General features: G+C 20.4%; 5 protein-coding genes across 5 annotated transcripts; 4 read left to right on the forward strand and 1 right to left on the reverse strand.

Annotated features, from left to right (window-relative positions):
* Nucleotides 1-814: 814 nt before the first annotated feature.
* Nucleotides 815-3,182, reverse strand: LOC127290930 (uncharacterized). The gene is made up of 3 exons (XM_051319772.1): nucleotides 3,019-3,182; nucleotides 1,783-2,890; nucleotides 815-885 (listed from the first exon to the last, which is right to left on the reverse strand). Exons 1-3 carry the CDS (start codon nucleotides 3,079-3,081, stop codon nucleotides 815-817), a joined length of 1,242 nt encoding a protein of 413 aa, XP_051175729.1. The 5' UTR covers nucleotides 3,082-3,182.
* A 1,105-nt stretch (nucleotides 3,183-4,287) lies between these two features.
* LOC127290932 (DNA-directed RNA polymerase subunit beta''-like) lies at nucleotides 4,288-6,756 on the forward strand. Its single transcript, XM_051319775.1, has 2 exons — nucleotides 4,288-4,467; nucleotides 4,614-6,756. The coding sequence occupies exons 1-2, from the start codon at nucleotides 4,399-4,401 to the stop codon at nucleotides 6,714-6,716; spliced, it is 2,172 nt and encodes a 723-aa protein (XP_051175732.1). The 5' UTR covers nucleotides 4,288-4,398; the 3' UTR covers nucleotides 6,717-6,756.
* Nucleotides 6,757-8,910: 2,154 nt separating this feature from the next.
* On the forward strand, nucleotides 8,911-11,114 carry LOC127290931 (uncharacterized). Its single transcript, XM_051319774.1, has 2 exons — nucleotides 8,911-9,048; nucleotides 9,378-11,114. Exon 2 carries the CDS (start codon nucleotides 9,430-9,432, stop codon nucleotides 11,101-11,103), a length of 1,674 nt encoding a protein of 557 aa, XP_051175731.1. The 5' UTR covers nucleotides 8,911-9,048; nucleotides 9,378-9,429; the 3' UTR covers nucleotides 11,104-11,114.
* A 2,366-nt stretch (nucleotides 11,115-13,480) lies between these two features.
* On the forward strand, nucleotides 13,481-15,502 carry LOC127290933 (uncharacterized). Its single transcript, XM_051319776.1, has 2 exons — nucleotides 13,481-13,553; nucleotides 13,667-15,502. The coding sequence occupies exon 2, from the start codon at nucleotides 13,699-13,701 to the stop codon at nucleotides 15,391-15,393; it is 1,695 nt and encodes a 564-aa protein (XP_051175733.1). The 5' UTR covers nucleotides 13,481-13,553; nucleotides 13,667-13,698; the 3' UTR covers nucleotides 15,394-15,502.
* Nucleotides 15,503-16,742: 1,240 nt separating this feature from the next.
* LOC127290928 (uncharacterized) lies at nucleotides 16,743-18,946 on the forward strand. Its single transcript, XM_051319768.1, has 2 exons — nucleotides 16,743-16,871; nucleotides 16,957-18,946. The coding sequence occupies exon 2, from the start codon at nucleotides 17,002-17,004 to the stop codon at nucleotides 18,835-18,837; it is 1,836 nt and encodes a 611-aa protein (XP_051175725.1). The 5' UTR covers nucleotides 16,743-16,871; nucleotides 16,957-17,001; the 3' UTR covers nucleotides 18,838-18,946.
* Nucleotides 18,947-20,547: the final 1,601 nt, after the last annotated feature.

Below are 20,547 nucleotides of genomic sequence, written 5' to 3' on the forward strand. Positions count from 1 at the left end.
GTAAATTTTTTTTATTAATGACAAAAAAACTATCAATATGATAATGTAATTATTATTATTATTATTATTATTATTATTATTAATATTATTATTATTATTATTAATATTATTATTATTATTATTATTATTATTAAGGTTTCATTTCTAATGTATTTTAATTAATAATTTAAAGAAAGGAATAATCATATTAAAATTAAATACCTCACATTTTTATTTAAAATTTTATTTTTAACAATATTTTTAGGGTAAATTTTTTTTTAATTAAATAATTAACAATAAATTAATAATAAATATCTTATAAATTAATCAATTAATACATTACTGATTTAAATTAGAAAAGAAAATTAATTACAACTGAAAAAAAAATTAAAAGAAATTTTTTAAGATACCTGGCGCAAAAAAGGTTCAAAAAAAATTCAATCACAAGACCATATATGATAATTGTTATAAATAAAAATAATTTTTTATTACTAATTTAAATTAGAAAAAAAATTTAATTACAATTAAAAAAAATTGTAATACCGGTATTTGTAAATTTTTTTTTATTAATGACAAAAATACTATCAATATATAATAATGTAATTATTATTATTCTAATTATTATTATTGTTATTATTATTAAAGTTTCATTTCTAATGTATTTTAATTAATAATTTAAAGAAAGGAATAATCATATTAAAATTAAGTACCTCACATTTTTATTTAAAATTTTATTTGTAACAATAAATTTTTTGGTAAAAATTTTCTTAAAAATTAAATAATTAACAATAAATTAATAATAAATATCTTATAAATTAATCAATTAATAACAAATTTACCCCCAACGTAAAAAGTCATCGTCTAAAGGTATTTCTTCTCTAACAATTATTTTGTCTTCCGTCCACCCTGAAGGGATTATTGTTCTAAATTTAGTTCTTTTTAACCAATTTGCATAGTGTTCTAATACAAGATTAAAATATACATTAGAATTTAATAACTCTTGATATTTATATTTAAATGTTTTTATTCTCTCCACATCTTGTTCAATAATATTATCTTCAATTTTATTAGCTGAAAATTTTCTCATACCAATTTTAGTAAAAATATAATTAACATATTTTATCGATGACATTTCACTATTATTATCTAAATAATCATTTACACTAATTTTACAATTTAAATTATCGAAAGCTATAAATAATTTATCATTTATATTAAATTTTTCTTTTTTAATTTGTCTTTTTTCATTTTCAGAATCAAAAATAATAGTTTTATTTCGTTTTAATTGTATCCTATAAACATTATTTTCATCAAAATCATTTAAAATCATTTCAATCGTAAATGTTTTGTAATTTATTAAAATTCTGGTAGTTAATAATTTTTCACTATCATCACCACAATTAATATCAATATAATAATAATGTAATGGTAATAATATTTCATTTATTTTGACTTCATTAATTTTTATATCATATGATGCTTGACCAATTAATAGTGGATATTTCACATCGGAAAGATAAAATTTATTATTAATTTTTGTGGCAAAATATGTTGAATAGTAATTTGATGTTTCGATATCAAAAAGTGCATAAGATTTTTTTTGACGAATGATTTTATAAAATAAAATAAATCGATTTGATTTAATTAAACAACACTTACCAGAAATGTATAAACATTGATTCAAAATTGATATTGGAGATTCAATAATGTTAATTTTAATATTTGCAGAAATATCGAAAAAAAATTTTGGTACAAAATCTTTTAGCATTAATAAACGAATTTTTAAATATTCAAAATGTCTACTTGGAGATGTATTTTCCATAAGCATTAAATTAATACGTCGTAAATGTGATAAAATATTTAAATTTTGATGAACAAGAAAGACTTCAATTAAATTATAAACTATATCATTAAATTCATTTAAATTTGAGTACTTCAAATGTTGTCTATTAAATTCCCTAAATATTGATTCAAAATTATTGTAATTAAAAAGAATTTTGAAAAAATGTACTTTTAATGGTGATGTCCATTGTTGAATTGGAATTGCATTAAAATAGTGTTGTTTCAATGTCATCGAGTAGACAACAGGTAGAACCATTAATTCTTTATGTTTAATTGATTTTCTATATAAATTTGCAAAAAGATGACGCCAAACATTGCCAACAATATTTAAATCTTTAATAAAATATTTAATTTCATAAAATTGTCCAATTTTTGTTAATGTACACCAATTTAGATGACCATAATTGTCATTGAAAAATTCCATAATTGTATTAGCATTTATCCAGTCATTAGTGAAATTAGAATTACATTCAAAATTTTGATACATATTTGAACGTAAAAATATACTTTGCTGATTGTAATCATTCTCACCGAGTAATTTAATGTAATATCTCACAACATCCGTATGTTTCTGTAATGTTTTTATTAAACTGGAATTACTGGCTTTAAGCAAAATTACATCTCTTGAAGTCAATAACATTTGTGTGTAAAAATTTTCAATAAATCCATAAGATTCAATTGTATCGTAAAATTTTCCTTCATCTTCAATTGTTTTATTTTTATTCTCACCGTATGAATAAAAAATTGGTAAATAATTCCATTTTGTTGCTGTTATTGTCACATTAATGGGAATTTGATACGAAACTGATGCAACTGGTACACATTCATTAATTGCTGTTAAATTTCTTTGAATATTTGTTTCACCTTTAAAATCTATTATTTTTCCACCAGTTGGTGAATAATCAAGACAATAGAAATTGAAATTTTTAATTTTTTCATCAGCTTCAATTGAAATGAAAAATTCTGAATGTTGAGCAATTATTATTCCAAATTGATTTTTTTGATGATTGAGCATTGGCATTTTTTGTGGAAATTTTAATACCGGTATGCTTAAAGTTATTGTTATTTTCTAAAATACCACAAATAAAATTAATTACCAATTAATATTTTTATGATTCATATTTTTCAAAATTATTAAAAGCTAAAATTTTTCATAATTTTTAAAATCGAAATTAAAAAAAGAAAGAAATTAATTACCGTCAAGAACCATGCATCAATGTTCCCCATCAGTAAAAGTGTTGTAATCAAATTTAAAAACATTTTCTTTTCCCTTAAAGTGAACAATAGATTAATTTATTGAATAACCGAAATAAAGAAACAAAAACTAAATTTATATAATAATTTTGAAGGTCAAGCACGTGTTTCTCTTTTTCATTGAGAAGACAAATAAAATTAACACTTATGTCAATCTATTGTGTAAAAGAAATTTATTTGAAAATTTTCCTAAAACGTTTAAAAAAAATTATACACATACATGTGTCCAACATAAAATGTTTGAGAAAATTTTATGTTCCAGATATAGGAGAGTTTGATTTCAAATTTATTGACAAAAGCTAAAAGGTTTTATGCTAATGTGACCAGACAAAAAATTCATTGAAGAATTAAATAATAACAATTAAAATTTAAATTTTATTACATTGGTTTAAAATTTGATAAGATCTATTGTGTAAGATAAAAAAATCTGATATATATATATAGTTATAACAAAAAATAGAATAAGCTGAATAATTATTTAATTATCTGTTACATTTAAGCAGATGTTTATCGATATAATAGATGTCAAAAATATTTCATTAATCTTTTAATGTAATAGTTTTTTTTCATATTACAGAAGTAAAAAAAATTGATAAAAAGTTAAGGATTTTAGATTTTCTTCATTAATTTTAGTAGATTTAATGTCCGCTCAAATAATGTTCTGAAAATGTTTCATGATCGCCAAAAGTTATTGAAACATATAACGTATTGTGCCCACTGGAACTGTAGTAGGTTGATGATCCATAAAGAATTTTTATTATTATTCAGATAACTTCAAAAGCATAAATATAGAACGTTTCTTGTCCAATGAAAATGATGCAGATTGATATTTCATAAAGAATTTTTATTATTCAGATTACTTCAAAAACATCAATTCCTCAAAAATAGGAAAACAGTATGTCTAATATTTGAATTATGTTTCAAAATTAATTTAGCTTGAAGACATCACCAAGTCTTTGACAATTTTCTATCTTTTGTAACCAATCCAAATTTATTGAAACTCCATAAGGTAAATTTTAAAATTTATATAATGACATGTGTATAATTTATCAGAAACAAAATAAAAATTATTTTACATATATATATATATATATATATAAATGTATCATACAAATATTGTAACACTCGTCTATAAGTAAATTTACATTAACATAAAAGAAAGATAATAAAATTCGTTTGTTTTTTTTTAGTAACGATTAAATTCTCTCTATATTCAATTCAATGATCAAGAATATTTAAAAATTTTCTAATACAAAAGAAAGCTTATTACTTAAAATTAATTTTTTCTACACGATACAAAAAGTATTTTTTTTTTTTCTAAAAATGTCAAACTTATTGTGGATTTTATTGTTCCTGAAGATGATGGGTAAAATACAAACATGGGATTTAACGGTAATTAATTTCCTTGGTAACATAATTCATTTAGATATATTTTTATTATTTTATCTTATTAAAATTATTATCGCACCTGAATTTCGATTAAATGAACTACACAAAATTGTTCAAATAATCAAAAATTTTCTTCTTTTTTTTTTAAGGAAAAAACAGTAACTATAAATAGACCAGTACAAAATCAATATAAAAAATTAAATTCCAATATAAAGATAAAGGAACTTTATCATAAAAAAATGCATTTTGAAATAATAATTGCAAAAAATACAAATTTAACTATCAATGTTAAAAGTATTGGAAATTTAAATAATTTATACTTTTATTGCTTAAATGATTTATCATATTGGACAGTTAATATTTTAAATTATCAAGGTGAATTAAATTCAACAAAAACAATATCATCATTATATGATTGTGTTCCAATGATATCGTTTTCAAATAAAGATGCTTTTCAAGTGACAATAAAAACAAAAAATTGGACATTTTTACCAGTATTAAATTATTTTGAAGTAAAAGAAACTTTTGAATTGAAAATCATTGAAAATGATTTTCTCAATGAAATTGATACTTATGGTTTTGTGGACAGTTATTATATTCAAATATTTTTATCTAAACGAGATGCATTAGCGATTAAAAATAAATATAATTTAATTGATGAATTAAAAATACAAGCCAATGTTATTAGATATTTTAATAATTTAATTGCTAATGTCGATGAGGAAAATCAAACTATATTTTTACGTTCAATACAATGTCATCCGGATGTTTGTGAAGATAATTTTTATAACATCAAAGATTCAATTATAACAACATTAAACATAACTGAATTCTTCACTAATAAAAAAGAAGATTGTAGTTCGTCTTTATTGCAACAAATTGGTCGTTTCTATGAGGTCAAATACTTTAATAGAGATGCATATATCACAGAAAAAGTTTGGCTTTATATTTTCATTTATTTTTATAGTTTAAAAGCTAAATCAACAATATCAATTCATCATATAAAGGGAATAGTATGGAATGAAAGGATTCCATATAATGAGTGGAATTTTTTACAAAAGGTTAAATATTTTTTATATTTATTTGACATTGATGGTAATAAAAATCATTTAATATTCAGAGAATTTAATAATCGTTATCTTCAACAGTCGAAGAATAAATTTAGTGATATAATTTCAATTCTCGTGCAAGTCTTTTTGGAATATAAAAATGTTAATATTTTACCGTATTTAAATAAAGCTAATTTTACACTTATGGAAAATTCCAATTCACGTGAACATTATAATGATTTAAAAATACGACTTATGTGTGTTGAAAAATTTGAACTAAAATTTATATCTCACTCTAATGGAACAATTATTATCAATATCAAATCACCAATTTCAATTAATGGATTGTGTTTATATATCAATAATAATTGTATAAGAATTATTGAAACTAATGTCAGGCAAAAAATAAATCGAAGGGCATTTTACAGATTTATTAAACAAAATGATAATTCTATTTATTTTGCTGCACAAATTAATGGTGAATTGTATATTTACGAAAATGATAATGTAAATTTTAAATCTAATTCTTTTCTTTCATTTTACAATATTGAGATTAAAAAAGTAGATAAAAGTGTATTATATCTACCGTTAATTTACTATTATATTGATATAACTTGTGGTGAAAATTATGAATTAGTTTCTCGAATTTTTATAAATTATAAAACATCGACAATTATATTTTATTATTATAAAATTAATAGTTTTTCTTTAAATGTAAATTTTAATATAACTTTAGAAAATGAAGAAATAATTGTTTTTAATGAAAATAGTATAGAATTAAAGGAACAGGAATATTCTCAAATAGTTAGAAAAGAAAAATTTCAAATTACTGACAAATTAAATATTCAATTATCAAATTCAAATTGTCAAATTGACATAAACAATCATTTAGAATTAAGAAATTATAATCGTAAAATAAATTATTTTATGTCATTCGATTTAACAGATATTGGTTTAATGAAATTAAGTGACTCTTTTGAATTTGATATTGTTAAAAGTGATGTGATGAGAATTAGACAATTTATGACTAATTACATGAATTGTTTGAATACTAATGTATTTTACCAACGTTTACTTAATCATTATGCACATTTATTAATTTCAAAAGGATATTCACCAATTATTGTACGAAAATGGCTTTTACCTGATGATATACCACAGGAATTACAACGTGCAATTTCAATGAACAATTATAATGGATAGTTTTTAAATTTTGGTTTTTAAATGTAAAGGTATATGAAGTAAATACTTCTTTATTTTAAGCCATTTATAATAGAAAACTTCTCTCTTTTAAATGTAAAATTAAATATGTAAATTTAAAAATGTTAAACAAATTATTTTGTAATTGCAAAGAAAATAATATTCAATAGATAAATTTTTTTAATGGAAGAGCATTGTATTAGGTATTAATTAAATTCATTCCCTCATTCATTCAGAATTATATCAGTTAATTCAATCATTTAGGCTTAATTAAATTAATTAATTCGTTTATTGAGGATTAAATAAATAAATTCATTTATTCATTGAAGATTAATTAAATTCATTCATTAGGGATTAGTTAAAATCATTAATTTATTAATTCAGTATTAATTGAATTAATTCATTAAATAAGCATTAATTAAATTCATGCAGACATTCATTGAGGATTAATTAAATTAATTAATTCGTTTATTATTAATTAAATTATTAATTCATTTATTGAGGATTAATTAAATTAATTCATTCATTCATTGAGGATTAAATAAATTATTCATTTAGGATTAATAAAATTATTACATTTATTCAATGAGGATTAATTAAATTCATTCATTCATTGGGTATTGATTAAGTTAATTCATTTATTAGGTATTAATTAAATTCATTCCTTTATTGATTCAGGATTAAATAAATTCATTCATTCATTTAGAATTAATTAACTTAATTAATTCGTTTATTCAGGATTAATTAAATTCATTCATTGGGAATGAAATAAATTAATCATTCATTCAGGATTAATAAAATTATTACATTCATTCAATGAGGATTAATTAATTTCATTCATTCATTAGGGATTGATTAAATTAATTCATTCGTTCATTAGAGATTAGTTAAAATCATTAATTTATTAATTCAGTATTAATTGAATTAATTCATTAAATGAGCATTAATTAAATTCATGCATACATTCATTGAGGATTAAATAAATTATTCATGTAGGATTAATAAAATTATTACATTTATTCAATCAGGATTAATTAAATTAATTCATTCATTGAGGATTAATTAATTGAATTCATTCATTCATTCAGGATTAATTAAATTAATTCATTGAGGATTAAATAAATTAATCATTCATTCAGGATTAATAAAATTATTACATTCATTCAATGAGGATTAATTAATTTCATTCATTCATTAGGGATTGATTAAATTAATTCATTTATTAGATATTAATTAAATTTATTCCATTATTGATTCAGAATTAAATAAATTAATTCATTTATTTAGAATTAATTAACTTAATTAATTTATTGAAGATTTTCGAGGTATTTATGCTTTTGAAGTTATCTGAATAATAAAAATTCTTTGTGACTGTTATTGTTTTGTGAATTTTACCTGTAAAAGTTTAGCCTTTTTCACTACAAAGAATTCTTTATCTTTTACTTATGGATGGTAACTTATACCGTGTGATGGTAACTCAGTTAACTATTTCCCTTCGTGTGGCGCTCTTTGATGCAGTGTATCATCGTCAATAAAATAGCTGCCTACATTGTTATGAGAAATTCCAACCCCTATTGTTTTCCATCGTTTTTAGATTTTATATTTAAAATAACGAATACTTTTTTTAAATTACAAAAAGTATATATTTCGATAAAACTGACTTTGTAATACATATAATTGATTTTTAATTCTATAAGATAATTTAAAAATTTATTTTTTTAAATTTTTGTTTGTCAATTTGTTCACTTTCTTTATTTATTATTATTTATACCAATATGTTTACACTGCATATCTATAAAATATGTATAATATTTTTGAAAATTTTCCAAAGCTTAATATTATATTAAGGGGGGTTATTAACTTATTATTAATATTACTCTAAAATGAATTCTACTTAAAACAAATTTTCAGACACGTTTCCAATTATTTAGGGTTAAAGTTTTTAAAACTCGTGCGTACTTTAAAATTATATACCTATACACTTTTATAATAATTTAAATGCACAATAAATATTTCATAATTTAAAAATTTTTTTATTTACGTAGAATTTTTTATGTGAACCTTTTTTATTTTATTGGTAATCCATTATAATGAGATATAATATATTATGTTATATGCTTAAATTTTTGAGTGACATTGTAATTTAAATAAATTAAAATATTATACTAAGTCTTTTGTAAAAATAAGAAATATTTCATAAGATTGTTTGAAAACTTTTTCAAATATTTAAAAATAAAGAGTGTATTGTCATTCAAATTTATATATAATATACATTGTAGATATTTTGGTTATTTCATTAGCAATCTGACAAGTTAAAGGGAATCATCAAAATTTTGTAAGTTTAGAAATATTTATCATTATTACTCTAATTATTACAATTACTTTGTATTATATTAAATACCATCAAATTAAATACCAATTAAATATCATCCATATCATTATAATTAATTAATTGCAGTTGTTAAATTTTATTTCTAAAATTTAAAAATTCTTTTATTTTAAATTTTGTTACATTTTTCTAACTTGTAACACTGAATAATAATTTCTTTATTATTGTAATAATTAATTAAATACTAAAATTAATTATTTCGTTATTGTAATTAATTATTTTTTTATTGGAATTAATTATTTCATTATTCTTATTAATTATTTATATTATTTTAGATTAAGAAAAGATAAAGAAGAGAAATTATTAAAGAGATTGTCAATTTCAAAAATGGAAATTGCAAATTTAACGACAACATTAAACACCATTCAAATAATTTCCATCACAACGTACTTACATAGACTAAGTAGTTTTATGCATTTGTCTTATAATTTAAATGTCAATCTAAAAAATAATAATTTTGCTATAATAAATTCCTTAGTAAACTACATAAAAATTTACGGAGATCATGATGATAATACAAATTTTTTAACTCATTATTTATTAAACGACAATGTTTATTACGATGAAACTATTGAAAAAAAAATCAAATACAATGTAATATTCAAGAAAGTTTTATTCGATTACATAATTCATAAAGTGATTTTCAATGATTTTGGAAATGTTTATGGATTTTTGGCAGAACATGTACGAAAATTAGAAAATTACCAATCAATTGATAATCTTCTTAAATATGTAAAATTAACACTAACTTATATGAGATGTGAAACAAATAATCAAAAAATTGCCCTTCATGAATTGACAATAAGAAGAATATTTTATGAAACAATTGTTCCTCTTTTTCCAAAGGTGAGAAAAAATTTGTCCCTAAATTCAATAGATTTAATTTATGCTCAAGCTGGTTGTCGTTATGCCTATTCGTCTTGTCATCACTATTATTATACATATACATTGGGAAATGAATTGAATGATGATGATGAAAATGGATTATTTGATAAACATATTGAAATTGTAATGGCAATTAAACAATTAATTGGTAATGGAATTATTAATAAATTGTGGATTAAAATTTTTGCACTTCCAGCAATTTTAAATTATGTTCATGATAATAGGGAAACATTGGAAGATATTGAAATGAAAGTAATTATTTCTAATCGTCATTATTGGATGAAAGCTTATAGATATTTATTTTCCTATCTACAAAATGCGGATGAACTAATAAGAAAAACAAAAGCAGTTGATCCAAAATATCAATACTATTTGGCTGTATTAAATTTTAAAAATTACACAACATTAGCAAAAGAAGAATTAAAAACAAAATGTTTAATTACAAATGAGACACAATTACAAAATGAAATTGACAAATATATCAACAATACTTCGAATTATACATGTTTAGGTATAAAAAATTTGCCACCATTAACTGAAATTTATGATGAACAATTCAATGATATTATGGACAAATATTATCAATTTCGAAAGGAAATAAATAAAGAAACAAATGTAATTAAAAATCGTCGATTTGAAATTAATGGTGAAATATTTGTTGATTGTAAACAATTATCAGAGAAAACAGTAAACAATTTACACTGTTTATCATTATTGTATTCGTGTATTGTTGGTTTTATTGAAGGTAATCCAATTAATTCAATAAATAATTGTCCAATTAGAGGAGCAATTCGAATTAAACATAATACAAAATTTGATGATATTTCACAAGAAATTACAACAATTCAAACTCGTAATGTATTATCTAAATATGGTACAACTATAAAAACATTAGCTGTAATGTCATCATGTCAAATGATAGTGAATGATAAACAAATATTTTCACAATTGAATAAAATTGATTTAAAAAATATCACATTTTTTGAATTAGGAATTCCACAACTATTGGGAATTGATCATGGATTAGAAATTAATTCTATGAAATCTAGTAATGATTTGATTAAAATTGGAATTCTATTAACAAATATTAAGAATAAGTTTTTTTATTTCATCTAAATTAATATTATAATTTTAATATTTAATTTTCCAAAAAAAAACATTGTAAATAATAAATGAAAATTTTAGATTTTATTATATAGGATAAAATTTTGTTTTTTAAGCTTATGTGCATTAAATTATTTTTATCAATAATTTGAAAAATGTAAATAAAAATAAATATTTGCTAGAAAAAAAAGTATTATTATTTAAACATCGGACGATAAATATTAAATATTTCCATACAGTGGAGTTGGAACCATAATATTAAGCTACTGAATGTTTTCGTTACCAAGAGGGATTAATTAAACTCATTAATTCATTAAGGAATAATTCAATAAATTCATTCATTAAGCATTAATTCAATTCATTCATTCAGAATTAAATATATAAATTAAATCATTTAGGATTATTTAAATTAATGCATTCATTCATTGAGATTAATTAAATTAATTTACTTACGAAAAATTAAATTAATTTACTTACAAATAATTAAATTAATTCATTAATTAAGGATTAATTAAATCAATGACTTCAATTATTGGGTATTAATTAAATTCATTTATTCATTGAGAATTAATTAAAAAAATTTATTCATTCATTAGGGATTAATTAATTTAATTTACTTATGATTAATTAAATTCATTCATTCATTCATTAGGTATTAATTGAAATAATTTATTCATTTATTAAGAATTAATTAAATTAATTCATTAATGATCAATTAAATTTATTCATTAATTAGGTATTAATTGAATTCAATTAATCAGGATTAATTGAATTAATTAATTTATTCAATGAGGATTAATTAAACTCTTCCATTTCTTGGGGATTAATTAAATTCATTTACTCACTAAGGATTAATTAAATTAATGAATCTATTAATTAAGGATTAATTAAATTAAAGAATTTATTCATTGAGGATTAATTAAATTAATAAATCCATTCATTGAAGATTAATTACATCAATTCATTCATTGCGGATGAATTAAATTAATAAATCTTTTTATTGAGGATTAATTAAATTAAGTAATTCAATAACTCAGGATTAATCGAATTATTTCATTCATTAAGAATTAATTAAATTTATTCATTCATTGAGGATTAATTAAATTTATTCATTCATTAAGGATTAATTAAATTAATTCATTCTTTTATTCAAGATTAATTAAATTCATTCATTCATTCGGGTTTAATTAAATTAATTCATTCTTTCATTCAGGATTAATTAAATTCATTCATTGATGGTTAATTAAATTCATTCAGTCAAGATTAATTAAATTAATTAATTCATTTATGGAGGATTAATTAAAATCATTCATTCATTTAGGATTAATTAATTTATTCATTCATTGATCATTAATTAAATTCATTCATTCATTCATTGGGGATTAATGAAATTTATTAATTGAAGTTTAATTAAATTCATTTATTTATTAGGGATTAGTTATATCTTTATTTACTCTCCCTGCCTTATGCAGGGTTCAATTAGTTAAATTTATTCAGGATTAATTAAATTCATTCATTGATGATTAATTAAATTAATTCAGTCAAGATTCATTACATTAATTAATTCATTTATGGAGGATTAATTAAAATCATTCATTCATTTAGGATTAATTAATTTATTTATTCATTGATGATTAATTAAATTTATTCATTCATTGATGATTAATTAAATTTAATCATTCATTGATGATTAATTAAATTCATTTATTTATTGATGATTAATTAAATTTAATCATTCATTGATGATTAATTAAATTCATTCTTTCATTGATGATTAATTAAATTTATTCAGTCAAGATTAATTAAATTAATTAATTCATTAATTAATTTCATTTATTGTGGATTAATTAAATTCATTTATTCATTGAGGATTAATTAAAATAATTCATTGATTCATTGTGGATTAATTAAATTAATGAATTTCTTCATTAAGCATTCGAATTTCTGGACAAAAAGATCACAATTACATCTTCTATAATCTGCGTTCTATATTTAATTGTGATTTTATATTAAAAATTTATAATTTTGGTTATATTTTTATTTTGATTTAATTAATTTTTTTGATGGCCCCGGAGGATTCAAACTTCTTATTAAATGTAAATAATGACACAAACTTAATCTAACCTGTAGCTTCATTAGATATGTATGTATAGATTGAAATATATATTGTAAGATAAGTTTATGAATATATTATTTCGTGAATATTTCCATTAAACAATGATTAATATCACTACTTCGACAAAAGTAAATAGATATCATTTTTAATTTTAATTAATTATTGGAAAACTAGTTACACGCGTCATTTTTTAAATAAATATTTAATAAATGTGTTTCTTTGAAGATTGTCAAATATAATAATAAAAGATAATACTTTTTTAATACAATTTATCTCAATTTTAGTATTTTAAAAATTATTTTATTAACAGCTTGCTACATTATTGACGGGAATCAACCAAAATTTTGTAAGTTTAATTATAAATAATTTTTCTTGTATATTAACATTTTTTTTTCATCTAATTAGAATTAATAAAATCAGAAAATTATAATAATTAAAATATCCATTTGTTAATTTTAGATATAGAGAAATTTTTAATTATTAATTTCAAAATGGAGGTTGCAAATTTAACGAGTACTTTACACACAATTCAAATGATATCCATCGCAACTTATATGCAAAGATTGAGTAATTTTTTGCATTTAAGTTACAATTTAAATGTCAATGACAAAAATAATAGTATGGCAATTATTAATTCCTTTGTTATTTATTTAAATACTTATGAGAAAAATGATATTGATACAAATTTTCTAACCTATTGGTTATTAAATGACAATGTTTATTACGACAAAGCCAATGATATAAATATTAAATATAATTCTATGTTTAAAAAAATGTTATTCGATCATATAATTCATCATGTTGTTTTTAATGATTATGGTAATGTTTATGGATTTTTAGCAGAACATGTTCGTAATTCAGAAAGTCTTCCAACACTTCATAATCTCTTTGAAAATGTAGTATTATCATTAAATTTTTTAAGAATTCGTTCACAAAATTCACTAAGTGATAAAGTAATTAGAAAAATATTTAACAAAATAATTGTTCCACTTTCTTTGGAATTGAAAAATAATCTTTATATTAATTCATTGGATTTTATTTATGCTCAAGCTGGTTGTCGTTTTTCATATTTAATCAATAGAGAAAATTCAATTCCAAATTCTTGGTTGACCGATAACGAAAGAAGAAATATATTTCAAACATATCTTGAAATTGGATTAGCAGTAAAACAAATGGCATCTTATAAAATAATTGATAAATTATCGTTGAAAATTTTTGCACTACCAGCACTACTTAATTATGTTTATATTAATAAGGAAAAATTACGTGATATTGAAATGACAACAATTGTTTCTGATAAAAATCATTGGACAAATGCTTATGATAATTTATTTTCCTATCTACACAATTCAAATGATTTAATAATAAAAACAAAAGCAGAAGATCCAAAATATCAATATTATTTGGCTGTTTTACATTTTAAAAATTATACAACATTAGTGAAAGAAGAATTAACAAAAAAATGTATATTTGCCCATGGAACACAATTAGAAAATGAAATTAACAAGTATATTAATAATACAGCTAATTATACATGTTTAGGTTCACAAAATTTATTACCATTAGAGCAATTTTTCAAAGAACAAGTAAATGATATGCTTCACAAATATTATCAGTTTAAAATAAAAGAAGAAGAAGAAAAAAATGAAACTATTACAATTGATCGATATGAAATTAATAATAAAATATTTGTGAATTGTAAAAATTTATCAGAAGATGAAAATATTTTAGAAACAGAACATAAATACTGTTTATCATTATTGTATTCGTGTATTGTCGATTTAATTGAAGGAAATCCAATTAATTTATTAACAAATGATAATTGTCCAATTAGTGGAGGAATTCATATTAATGAGGTGACAAAATTTTATGATTTAATTCAACATTTAACAACAATTAAAACACGTAATGAATTTTCTAAATTGGGAACAACTATAAGAACAATAGCATTAATGTCATCGATTTTAAGAATATTGAGAGATGAAAAAACATTTTGGAGATTGAAGAATATTAATATAAAAAATAATACATTCGTCGAATTAGGAATTCCCAACGCTGCAGGAATTAATCATGGATTTGAAATTCATTCTATTTACAGTCCTAATGATGTATTTCTAATAGAATATCTTATAAAGAAAATTGGAATAAGAAGTTCTATTTTATTTGAATTTTTATTTAAATCATAATATCTTATTAATTTTTAAAATTATTTCTTTGGAAAGGGTACATAATTTTTTAGGGTTTTCTGAATTAATTAGATTGATTAAATTAATTAAATAGAATAAATAAATTAAGGAGGGCTTAAGTAAATAAATTTATTCATCCAGGATTAATTTAATTCATACATTCATTTAGGATTAATTAAATTAATAAATCCATTCATTAAAGATTAATTAAATTATTTCACTCATTGAGGATTAATTAAATTAATGAATCTATTAATTAAGGATTAATTAAATTAAAGAATTTATTCATTGAGGATTAATTAAATTTATTCATTCATTCATTTAGGATTAATTAAATTAATAAATCCATTCATTGAAGATTAATTACATCAATTCATTCATGGCGGATAAATTAAATTAATAAATCTTTTTATAAAGGATTAATTAAATTAATTAATTCAATAACTCAGGATTAATCGAATTATTACATTCATTAAGGATTAATTAAATTTATTCATTCATTGAGGATTAATTAAATTAATTCATTCATTCATTGAGGATTAATTAAATTAATTCATTCTTTCATTCAAGATTAATTATATTCATTCATTCATTCGGGATTAATTAAATTAATTCATTCATTCGGGTTTAATTAAATTAATTCATTCTTTCATTCAGGATTAATTAAATTCATTCATTCATTCATTGAGGATTATTTATATTAATTAATTCATTCATTGAAGACTAATTAAATAAATAAATTTATGCAGGATTAATTTAATTAATTCATTTATTTAGGATTAATTAAATTAATAAATCCAGTCATGGAAGATTAATTAAATTAATGCATTCATTGAGAATGAAATTAATTAATTAATGAATTATAGATCTGAGTTATATTGATTATATTATTTTTAAAACACGAAAATTCTGTTGTATTTATTTTATTCAATAAAATAAGAGTATTCAATAAATAATTACGAATATAAAAACTCAAAGGAAGATAAGAATCCAAAAAATTTGAATATTCAATGAAGTAAAAATTTTGAAACGTAAAAAGAATTGAATTTCAAAACCAACATTATATCTAAATTTTAATTTTTAATCCACGAGTACTGAATTTTATAAAAAATTCATTGTCAAACAAAAATTATATTTTATGATTAAATTGTTAAAGTTGTATTTTATTTACAATTGTAGACAGTTTTTATTATCAACTTCATAATTTTTTTATTTTAATTTGACATATGTATAAATATTGTATTATTAAAAAAAAACTACTAAATTACAAAATTAAATTTATCTATACCAAACCTTCAAGTTACAATTTACAATATATGAATATAATTAAAAAGTCATATAATTTAATTATTTGATCGATAATAATTTATAGAAGATAAAATAACAGACATTGTCATATTGTGGTAAATGTACAGGAAAAATTATACTAGTATAATAATTCTGAAAATATTGACTTTTAGGAATATTTAAAAAATTTCGTAAGTTTAATAAAATTATTAATTATTTTCTTAATTTATAAAATTAATATAAAAAATAAGTTTACGTTTTTTTTTTCAATTTTAGATCAATTTTGGAAGTCATTAAAAAATATTTTCTAAAAACTTAAAAATGGACGTGGCAAATTTAACACAAACTATAAATACCATTCAAATGATTTCCATTGTTACTTATTTAGAGAAATTAAATAATTACTTGCACTTTAACAATTTTTTAGACAACACTGACCTTGGAAATTCTATTGCAATTATTAATTCATTAGTGGATTATTTGGAAAGTTACGAGTCAAGTGAACGTGAATTAAATTTTTTTACACATTATTTAATGACCGATAATAAATTAAAAAAAAACAGTGAAATTATACAAAAATATGATAGAAATTTCAAAAGAATTTTATTCGATCACATAATAATGAGTGTAATTTTTGAAAAATATGGTAATATTTATGGATTTTTGGCAGAAATTTTTAGATTAAACAAAATGAATTTATCAATTGAAAATTTAATCAATAATATTGATCATGAATTAATGAATATAAGTGAAATAAAAAAAAGACAAGTTACACTCAGTGAAACAGTAATTAATAGATTATTTAGTGGAACAATTGATTTACTATTTCCAAAATCGTTAAGAACAAATTCAATAAATTCAATAGATTTTATTTATGCACAAGCCGGTTGTAGTTTATATAATTCACAATTAGTGAATTATAATTATTTTTTTAATTTAAACATTAATAAACAAGAAATGCAAAATAGTCAATATATTTTTAATGATTGTCTTGAAATTGGATTAGCTGTCGAGCAATTGGTGATTTTTGGAAATATTGATAAAGAAGCTTTAAAAATTTTTGCACTACCAGCACTTTTAAATTATGTTCAGGTAGAGGAAGGAAATCTTAAAAATTTGAAAATTAAAGAAATTATATCCAATCCAAAACATTTGACCAATGCTTATGATTTATTATTTTTAAAATTACAAACAGTTTTATACTATTCTAAATATTTAAAAACAATGGATCCAAAGTACGAATATTATTTAACACTGTTTCATTTTCAAAATCAAACATCATTGGCAAAAAGAGAAATAATGATGAATTGTGATTTTCAAAATGATAATCAATTAGAAAAGGAAATCATTAACTATATCAATAATCCTAATAACTATTCATGTTCCGATGGAGAAAAATTAGTAGCATTGGATAAACTTTCTAAGAAGGAGAGAAATAATCTTTTATATAAATATCATAGATTTTTAAATGCAGTAGATAATGAAAATGCCAACAATCAGAGTGTAAAAATTAATAGTAAAAAATTTCAAATTAATGGTGAAATATTTGGTGATTGTAATAAATTTGATTCTGAAAATGGAATAAAAAAATTTCACTGTCTTTCCTTACTCTATTCATGTATTGTCGGTATTATTGACGGAAATCCATTAAATTCATCATCTAATTGTCCAATAAAAGAATTAATACGATTTCAAGATATAATAAAATGGAATTCACAATTTATTACTTTTGAAACACAATTAACATTTTCTCAATTGGGAATGTCTTTGAGAACATTGGCATTAATATCCTCAATGTTGGCAATTCTAAATGTGAATTCTAATCTGTCATCAAGAGGAATGGGAAATTTAACAAATGTGGGATTTCCAAAATTACCAGCAATTGATATTGGCTATGAGCTTGGAATTATTTTAGGTGACAATGGTTTAAAATCAATACAACATTTGATGGAGACAATTGAGACGAAATTTTTTATTTCCTATGATTCGGAGTCGCGAAATTTTAGCATGTCACTAAATCACATTGAAGTGATAGTAGCAGACAGTAGTATTAGTAGTACTGTTAAGAAAGAATTGGATTTAGATGAAAACACTCTTCATCGGATTAAAGAGATGTTTCAAAAACAATTCCAAAAAAATAATAGTAGTCCTGTATAGTTTTAGAGAATCCAAAAAAAGGTCTACAGCTTTGGAGAATCAAAATAAAAAAAAAAAAAAAAAAAAACGTTGTCTGCAAGTTTGAAGAATTTAAGAAGAAAACAATCATCTATAGCATTGGAGAATCAAAAAGGAAACCTTTTTACCAATCGTCTGCTTATTTTTCTGATAAAATTTCGTTTCATATTTATGAAAGATATTTCAAATTATTTATTGTTTTCATTTTTCATAAGTAAAAAAAAGCAAAATTTAACTGTCAAACAAATTAATACAGTAAATACTGCTGTAAGGTAATTCAGAATATAATTATAACGTAATAATACAATGTCAAAAATTTAATTAATTAATTCAAGAATAATTAAATTTATTCATTCATTAAGGATTAATTAATATAATTAATTAAATTCATTCAATATTCAATCAGGATTAACTAAATTTATTAATTTATTGACAATTAATTAAATTTATTCATACATTTATTGAGGATTAATTAATTTATTCATTGTGGATTAATTAAATAAATTTATTTATTCATTCATTGCAATTCATTTATTCATTCATTCAGGATAAATTAAATTCATTTATTCATTCAGGATGAATTAAATTCATTTATTCATTCATTAAGGATAAATTAAATTATTAATTCATTTATTGAGGATGAATTAAATTAATTCATTCATTCACTGTGGATTCATTAAATAAATTTATTCAATCAGGATTAATTCAATTCATTTATTAATTCATTCAGGATAAATTAAATTCATTTATTCATTCAAGAAGAATTAAATTCATTTATTCATTCATTAAGGATTAATTAAATTATTAATTCATTTATTGAGGATGAATTAAGTTAATTCATTCATTCACTGTGGATTAATTAAATAAATTTATTCATTCAGAATTAATTCAATTCATTCATTCATTCATTCAGGATAAATTAAATTCATTTATTCATTCAGGATGAATTATATTCATTTATTCATTCATTAAGGATGAATTAAATTAATTCATTTATTCATTGCGGATTAATTAAATAAATTTATTCATTCAGGATTAATTCAATTCATTTATTCATTCATTCAGGATTAATTAAATTATTAATTCGTTTATTGAGGATGAATTAAATTAATTAATTCATTCATTGTGGATTAATTAAATAAATGTATTCAATCAGGATTAATTAAATTCTTTTATTCATTCATTCAGGATAAATTAAATTCATTTATTCATTCAGGATGAATTAAATTCATTTATTCATTCATTAAGGATTAATTAAATTATAAATTCATTTATTGAGGATGAATTTAATTCATTCATTCATTCATTGTGGATTAATTAAATAAATTTATTCATTCAGGATTAATTCAATTCATTTATTCATTCATTCAGGATTAATTAAATTATTAATTCGTTTATTGAGGATGAATTAAATTAATTCATTCATTTATTGTGGATTAATTAAATAAATTTATTCAATCAGGATTAATTAAATTCTTTTATTCATTCATTCGGGATAAATTAAATTCATTTATTCATTCATTAAGGATTAATTAAATTATTAATTCATCTATTGAGGATGAATTAAATTAATTAATTAATTAATTAATTCATTGTGGATTAATTAAATAAATTTATTCATTCAGGATTAATTCAGTTTATTCATTCAGCATAAATTAAATTCATTTATTCATTCATTCAGTATTAATTAAA

The sequence above is a fragment of the Leptopilina boulardi genome, unplaced genomic scaffold (assembly GCF_019393585.1).
Source record: "Leptopilina boulardi isolate dan_hultmark-lab unplaced genomic scaffold, ZJU_Lbou_2.1 LbouV2_97, whole genome shotgun sequence".
Classification (NCBI taxonomy): domain Eukaryota; kingdom Metazoa; phylum Arthropoda; class Insecta; order Hymenoptera; family Figitidae; genus Leptopilina; species Leptopilina boulardi.

Coding starts and splice junctions, on each gene's coding strand:
- LOC127290933 (XM_051319776.1), top strand. CDS start 13,699: ATGGAGGTTGCAAATTTAACGAGTACTTTACACACAATTCAAATGATA.
- LOC127290931 (XM_051319774.1), top strand. CDS start 9,430: ATGGAAATTGCAAATTTAACGACAACATTAAACACCATTCAAATAATT.
- LOC127290932 (XM_051319775.1), top strand. CDS start 4,399: ATGTCAAACTTATTGTGGATTTTATTGTTCCTGAAGATGATGGGTAAA. Junction 4,468..4,613: donor TACAAACATGGGATTTAACG/GTAATTAATTTC, acceptor TTTTTTTTTAAG/GAAAAAACAGTAACTATAAA.
- LOC127290930 (XM_051319772.1), bottom strand. CDS start 3,081: ATGTTTTTAAATTTGATTACAACACTTTTACTGATGGGGAACATTGAT. Junction 2,891..3,018: donor TTGATGCATGGTTCTTGACG/GTAATTAATTTC, acceptor GTGGTATTTTAG/AAAATAACAATAACTTTAAG. Junction 886..1,782: donor TATGGAAAATACATCTCCAA/GTAGACATTTTG, acceptor TAATCCCTTCAG/GGTGGACGGAAGACAAAATA.
- LOC127290928 (XM_051319768.1), top strand. CDS start 17,002: ATGGACGTGGCAAATTTAACACAAACTATAAATACCATTCAAATGATT.